At 44.1% G+C, this 8,027-nt stretch overlaps 1 protein-coding gene across 1 annotated transcript; it reads right to left on the minus strand.

The window, feature by feature from the left end:
- Positions 1-579: 579 nt before the first annotated feature.
- LOC115250212 (WD repeat-containing protein 7) lies at positions 580-5,977 on the minus strand. Its single transcript, XM_029837896.1, has 6 exons — positions 5,849-5,977; positions 5,587-5,736; positions 5,407-5,489; positions 5,202-5,301; positions 2,291-2,395; positions 580-1,205 (listed from the first exon to the last, which is right to left on the minus strand). The coding sequence occupies exons 1-6, from the start codon at positions 5,957-5,959 to the stop codon at positions 1,002-1,004; spliced, it is 753 nt and encodes a 250-aa protein (XP_029693756.1). The 5' UTR covers positions 5,960-5,977; the 3' UTR covers positions 580-1,001.
- Positions 5,978-8,027: the final 2,050 nt, after the last annotated feature.

An 8,027-nucleotide genomic window follows, 5' to 3' on the forward strand; every position in this document is an offset into this window, starting at 1 on the left:
CCTCTTCCCATGACAGGATGATAAAAGGTTAAAAGGTCAGAAGTGGCGGTGGTGGAATCCCAGAGGCAGCTCTGAAATGAGGCCTTGTTGGATTATTATGTTGCTCTCTGCTTTAACGTGTGTGTTTCTAAATGAAGAGGACCTCTTGACCTACAGGCAGCTCCTTACAAAAAGATGCTGAAGCTGTTTCCAACAACACCAATGTCATGTGACTCCAGCTAAAATAAATAAAAAATAACAAAGCTGATCCATCGTCCGAACTCAAAGTTGCATTTCGCAAAGGAAAACAGTCGACGTCGGTCTGACAGCAAAATAAATAATCTAAGAAACAACTGGAAAGATGCTGGCAGAGCCGACCGTGATTTAAAATAGAAAAAACTAACACACAATAAAAGAACACAAAAGGTTCCTGTGAGTTTAAATCAAGTCAAACAGGAGAATGATTAGAAGGAGGCATCAACACACACACACACACACACACACACACACACACACGCACACACACACACACACACACACACACACACACACACACACACACACACACACACACAACACACAACACACACACACACACACACCATACTGAAGCCATAAGAGGCTGTGAGATGAAGATTTGTGAGTGAAGGGATGGTCAGGAGAAGGTGGACAACACCAACCAAGCCAGAAGCTTCAGACCTGAATGAGGACTCATCCAAGCCAAATTTGAACTTCCGTCTGATTAAAACAAGTTCACCTCCAAAAACAAATGTGGCATCTGTAAAATGAAGGAAGCAGGAGGTCACCATCGCCCGGGCGGGCCCACAAGAAGACTCCAGGCTTCTGTTTGTGATGCTGCATCTTCTGACAGGACGTCAGTGAGGGAAACCCAGCAGGCATGCAGGAATGATGGGAAGTGTCAGACAAGAACAACACACACTGTAAACACACCAATCACAAGAGATCTGATATACGGTCACGCTTCCTCCAGTCCAAGCCTCCTCGACACCACCATGAGGGGGCTACACCATGAACCTGTGCTCCTTGCCATCGTGGGCCATGAGGATGACATTGCGGTTGGAGGTCCAGATGAGACGGGCCAGCTTCAGGTGGTTCTGGGAACCTGGGGATGCTGGCTGCACTGGTGGAACCTGGTAGGTCTTAATGCAGCGGAGCTGGGGGGCCGAGTTCAGCATCCCGATGCTGCCCAGCAGACTGGTGTTCATCTGAGGAGAACAAGAATCTATCAAGCTCCTGAAAGCATCTGCAACATGTGGCCTAAGAGGGGAGAGCCGCAGGACAGCGAGCCCCTAAAACCGGTTCATCAGAGCCTAAATCAGCTCCAGCCGACTCCTCCACATTCTGGGTCCGTGTCCTTTAGTTCTGCTCTGTCCCAGATTTTAAAAGGAATAATACAGTAGATGATCTGTTTTCACTGGCCAAGAGTCCCGTCCTAAATTATATTACAGATATTCTGGTTTCATTTCTGCTGATCTGTGAGGAAACACTAGTTTAACTCCAGACTATTAAATTACTGCATTATATCATATTATTGTGTGTGTAAAGAAAAACTCAGCCAGTAGAAAATCATTTGCTGAGATGACCCCCACCAAACCCCAGCACGTGCACTGATTTCACTCACGATTTCACACACACACACACACACATAAACACAAACACACAGTCACAGACGCGCAGACACCGACAGAGCGTCTGCTGACTTATTACCACAGCAGCCGTCTTGTCGGAGCACTAGAAGCGGTTTATGCTTACAGTAATGCCATTAGTGTGTGTGTGTGTGTGTGTGTGTGTGTGTGTGTGTGTGTGTGTGTGTGTGTGCAGAGACCATCATGTCCAAGGTTGTAAAGAACTTTCATTCAAAATAACAATTCTGGGAAGAGAGACTGTGTGTGTGTGCACTTATATGTGTGTATGTAACTGTGTGTATTTGTGTGTGTGTGTGTGTGTTTTACCTGCTGGAATGTTTGTCTGTTCTTGTATTAACATCATTTAGATGATCTTTGTTGTGCAGTTTAACTTATATTTAAACTGATTTACAGATAACCTAAATAAGAAAAAGAACTAGAACAAACATTTGGGTATTTCTTTCTCTCACACTCACTTTCAGATTTTATTTAAGTAAATGGGAGTCTTTAGTGTGCCTAATATCATCCAGATAGGTTTCAAAATTCCTTCTGCCAAACATCTGTTTGTTGGGTTGATATTATCATATTTATCTGACTCACAGGTGAAAATAATAATAGCAGGAAATAATCTGAGTGTGGGAGTTCTGTTACAGGTGGTGCCATACCTGCCAGAAGGAGATGTGACTGTCAGCGTTTGAGTAGGTTGCCAGGTAACGCCCATCAGGAGCGAACGACACGGCTGTGATTGGACCCTTGTGTCCATGGATGTTCTGGAACCCACAGAAAAAGCGTCATTAACATTCCTTGAGCGAAGAGAACTCCTCTCAGCCTCTGCTGGTCTGGCTGTGACCATCGGAGCTTTGGAGACGGACGCTTCCTCTTCCACTCACCTATAAAAGGACCTGCTCCAGAGTAGTACCAGTCAAGTCTTAATCTCACCTGTTTATGGTTCTAAATGGGTCACATGGACACATAACGTGGATTAAACCTTATATGTACAAGCTGGTTCAGAAAACCACACAGCATCTGGTTCCTCAGGACCTCATGGTTCTCTCATGGTTTGTTCCTGTGAAGGTGTTCACATGTAGATGAGGAGTTGTTTGTGATTTATCATGTGCACGCGCGTGTGCAGATGCTCTGAGTCAGGCCTCTGTGCACCCTGAGGCTCCTGGTGGAGTTCTGGAGTTCCACAGGGTTCCTCCTGCTGATAAATCTACACTGAGGTTGAAGTTCGGCTCTACAGTAAATTCAGTTTTTCTCATCCAGCAGAGGTAGAAGAAATTTCATCAAGGTGTCTGAGAGAAACTGGTCTCGCTGCCCAGATTTTCCCTGACACTAAGTGTTGGGTTTGGGTGAGATAATTCCATCAGATGAGGGCAGTTTCTGGTCCAACAGATGCTGCCATTCGCCTTCAGAACTCCAGGGACAACATAATGCCACGCTACTCTGTGGCGTAACACAATAAAGTGTCCCGGCAGATGCAGGGGGGGTAAAGTAATAAACCCCCTTCAAGGAAATCCCCACCCAGGCGATGCCTCTGACTGGGATTACAAACTCTCACCTCCAGATGAGATTAAGATATGTTGCCTAAGGCCCCTGCACCATGAAATAATACTGCTTTGGTGATTAAAGCTGGAAAAGCACTCAATGAAATGAAATCTCATCATTTTAATTCGTTTTGTCCATCCTTTGAGGGAAAATCCTATTAGATTCCAGCAGTGTGCTGAGAAGAGATGGATTATTTGGACATTTTGCTGCCAGCGCCCCCTAGTGGACCTGCTCCCACCGACGTCTCAATGGCTGTTTACATCTTTGCCTCCCTTACTACCCTTAACTTTTCTTTGGTGAGGCCTTAAAATCAGATTTTCCATCCGTGCTGCTCTTAATGAGCAGCAGCAACAACACGTCATCACCACAGTCAGTGAAACTTCAACACAAAGCCCACGAAAATCCCGTAAAATCTCACACAAACATGGACAACTGCTCATCGACATGATCTCAGCCGTTCTCTCACCAGAACTGTATTTGATGGTGTCTTTAAACCAGAAACAGGAGATCTTTGAAGAGTGATGCCACCACTAAACCACTGCTTGAATAAAGGGGTGAAAGCAAAAACGTGTCACATCCCAGCATCCTTTTCTCTCTGCACATCATGAAATGATGCCTGGCTGTTATTCCACACACAGCGTGATAAAGGATTAAAGGGCAGGAAATCATAATTGTCTGATACATCCGAACACTGTCCCCATCGCCACTGTAGTCCTCACACAGCTGCTAACTTTATGGGATTTATCAGTTTATGGCCCCACTGGTTGGGTTGTGATGGGATGTGCAGCAGCAGCAGCAGCAAGTTGTGAAGCTGAGACACACTTGAGCTTAACAGCAGTTCTAAAATGATTCATCTGCTTTCAACCCTAACAGAAAGAAACAGATGCAGACGGAAAGGAAGCTCGCTCAGATTGTTTCTTTGTGTTCAATTAGTAGACTCAGCAGAGTCTGTTAAAGAAGCACAGCAAGCAGCTGCACATGCACACACACGCACAGATATGCACGCACGCGCACACACACACACACTAATGCAACTGACAAAGGGCTGTTCACGGAAACTGATCAAAGCTGTGCCAGATGGCCATGCAGGCAAGGTACGGTTGGAAACACACACACACACACGCACACACACAGACAAATAAAACTCGTATGTCCCCTGAAACATTAAATTCCTCCCATAATCGCCCCTTAAACTCTCTAAATTGCTCTTAAGGTACATAAACATATAATTATCATTGGTCACAATAGTTTTGTGATCACATGAATAACACCAGCTTCATATTTGACCTTCACATTTTGCATTGGAGAGTATAATTTACAACCTCAGAATAATTAGAATAATTATAGGAAAATTAGGATTCTTACTAAATAAACAGTAAGAAAGCAAATGGTAATAAACAAGCATGGATGTTATTACTATATGAGCACTTTGAGGCAAATAGTTGCATACACAATGGATGAGGCTCAGAAAGACACGTGTACACACTTAAACTCGAACTAAATGTGGGGTGAACGGGGGCCATAGCTGTTACAGGATCTAAATGACCCTTTCACCAGACTAGACTGCTCAGGTTACTGCAAATCAATATGCAGCAAATTACCCACACAAACACACACGTACGCAGACACATATAATCACACATAGCTGCGCACAAAGACACGAGCCTGATTAACAGACTTGGTGCTTTGGCCTTAATTCATTAGTGACAGAAGGGAAACCAGTTGCTTAAACACTCTTCCCTTCCCTCCTCTTCCTGTTTCAGATTGTTTTTCTCTCTTCTTTATCCACATCTCTTCCTTTTCTATCATGTTCTAAGTCTTACTGACTTCTTTCAAGTATTTCAACATTTCTGTGTATGAAAAATCTCAAAGGAATTTTAATTATGTGTGCTGACCAGGCGGTATTCCACTGTATGTATATATGATATGTGGCCTATGCACATATCATATTGGATGGACTGGACAAAGAGGGGCAGCCAGCCTTCACCTCATAAAGCAGCTAATCCCTTTTGTGCTCTTCATCCATACCTGGCATTTTCCTGTGCGGACGTCGTAGAGGGCCACGGAACCCTGACGGGCTCCAACGGCGATGCGGTGGCTGCGGTCACAGTAACCAACCATATAGAACCTGTTCAAAACAGACAAAAATGTCCATCTTTTGCTGACACCACTGAATATTTACAGGACAGAAGACAGGATGTTTTTAATTTTGCAGGTTGAAACACACACTGACTTGCAAATGGCAGGGAAACATTCTTGAAGACCTTTTTTCTTCACAAGAGAACCTTCAATACAGTACATGATGATGTCCATGACCTAAAGGAGGACGGGAGACAAAGGACAAGGTGAGAGGACCATTCAATGCTGAAGGCAGCAGCAGCAGCTTTAGAATATGGGTATTTTCAACTCCTACCTCGACTAATAGGTCCACGACATCGCCAGGCATTTTTTCTATCAGGATGTCGATGACCCGCAGGATCTCGGTCTTTGCTCTGGCCAGAGTGGTGGTGTGAATGTTCTGCTGTGACTGAGAGTTGGCCTGAGCCGCGTTGTATCGATGGACCTGGGGGGGGCGAGCATAGGTCTAATGCAATAACATTTTAACACGAACCACCTTAAAAAGAGTGGAATTATGCAGAGAAGTGCTGTTAGAACGATGCGAGTGGGAGGGTCACCTCTCTGGCGATGGTTGTGATGAAGGCAGGTGGACGAGCCGTAGCAATGAGAGAAAGAGCGTGGCGAGACGAGCGAGCAGAATCTGCGGGTGGATTCAGCGGCAAACCCATGGTGATGCTGTAGAGAGGGAGGCAGACGGGTTAGGGTGGTAAAAACCCTCACCAAACAGCCCTCCACACAAACGCAGAGAATTAGTGTTTTATATCCTGAAAACAGGCGAGAGGTGATGGTACAAGACGCAGGAAATACAGATCTATTGCTGATATTTGTGTTTTATAAACCCTGATGATGAAAAATGTACAGAACGTCATGGTTGGATATAAAGATGGCTTTAAAAGAGCTCTAAGGAGAGTGAATGACAGTTTAATGGTGGGAGAAGACACAAACAAGATAAAACAGAGCAGAGTGGTGGAGAGAGAGCGAGCGAGCGAGCCTCACTAATACATGCAGTGAAGAGATTAGCAGGCAGCTTATGATGTCAAAGGCCAAGTCAATGGGAGCCATTCACCCAGACGATGGCATAATGGACTCCCACAATGCAACAGGAATTAGACACACACACCCCTAACAGCTGGCCCCACACCCCTCTGTGAGTGTATGTGCACAGGAGATGGAAATCCCCCTCACTCCTTACCCTCATCCAACCTCCTCTTGTCAAGAAATGACTCTGGGGCAAGGCAGAGGGAAATAAAGGGAGAGGGAGGGTGTAATGGTGGACCGACGGCTGTGCAGCACGATTCATCTCCTCTGATTACAAATCACAACTACAGAAGCTGTAATTAATACAAGTAATATATTGGCAATAGATCAGCAATGTTGAAATGTTTAATTTCATTTACTGGGCCAACTATAATTGGAAGCAGTCACAGTGCTGATGTAAGGCAGCAGGAGTGCAAAGAGCTAATGGGAGCGACAAGCACTGAGGTTAATAACCAACATTCAGAACATGTAATAAAATAATCTGGATTAGTATTATTACAGATGAAATGGTAGTGACACTATAATGCAGGAAAAAAAGGTGTGTGTGTGGTTTGTATATGTATGTTGTGAGTGGACAGAGAAAGGAGAGGTGAACAGACAGGCAATTACTGTCACGGGAGAGAACACACACACACTTACACACACACTTACACACACACACACCACTGACATCCCTGTTGTTGCCAAGTTCTAATAATAATGATAGCATATTACGGTGACTATTGAGTAATACAAAACTCAATAATACATCTTGAATTACACCAAAAACATTGATATGTTTTGGCTCATTTTTGGGGTCTTCCTGCTCCACCTGGACACGTCCAGCCACTCAGAAGTCTTTAGTTTACTGGGCTGGACTGGAAGGCTCAGTTCCCAACCTCACCTTATTTAATTCTGTTTTAGAGAATTCCTCCATTGTCTTGCTGTGATAAACATGAGTAAAAAAAATAGCAAACAAAATACGTGAATTAATTAAATGAATACTACAAAAGGTTCAAAACACATAAAAGTGAACGTAAAAAGAGGCGTAAAAAAGTAAATAAAGGAAAATGCTACAGTTTAGTGCATGTGAGCCCGACTGTGTTGAAAGCCGGCATCATGCTGACATTAAAGAGTCAATATCAAGTCTCACACATACAGTCGCTCGCAGTGGAGATTGAAAAGATTATTGATTTTCGTGTGTGAATAACCTCAGTGGCACGATGGAAGAAGCTGCTGCAACAAACCAAGCGTGCCTGCGTGTGAGTGTGCGTGTGAGTGTGTGTGTGCGTTATTTCAGAACATCAGAATGAGCCTCTCATGAGTTACAGATGGTGAGAGGTTTTGAAAGTTTGCTGAATATATTTTGCATTCATGTAAACAATGAGCCAGAACCTCCACCGTGATCCTGCATAATTGATAAAGTCGCGTCTGCAGCTACGTGTTATTGCCTCCTGGTGTTGTGATATAAACAAGCACTGGCTGATCAATGAGACGCCATAAGATACGTTCAATTCAGAAAGCTAAAGAATTCATTATTAAGACCACGCACACACACGCGCACGCACATACACACACACACGAAGAGTGGTTTTCCCTGTAAACTCTTTTTTAGACACAATGCATGTGTCTATGGGGATGCATGTGTTTGTGTGTGTGCCTATCCTATTCACACATCAGGTCCAAATATATCTACATTTCATAATAATTTAATGATGA

The sequence above is a fragment of the Takifugu rubripes genome, chromosome 6 (genome assembly GCF_901000725.2).
Source record: "Takifugu rubripes chromosome 6, fTakRub1.2, whole genome shotgun sequence".
Lineage (NCBI taxonomy): Eukaryota > Metazoa > Chordata > Actinopteri > Tetraodontiformes > Tetraodontidae > Takifugu > Takifugu rubripes.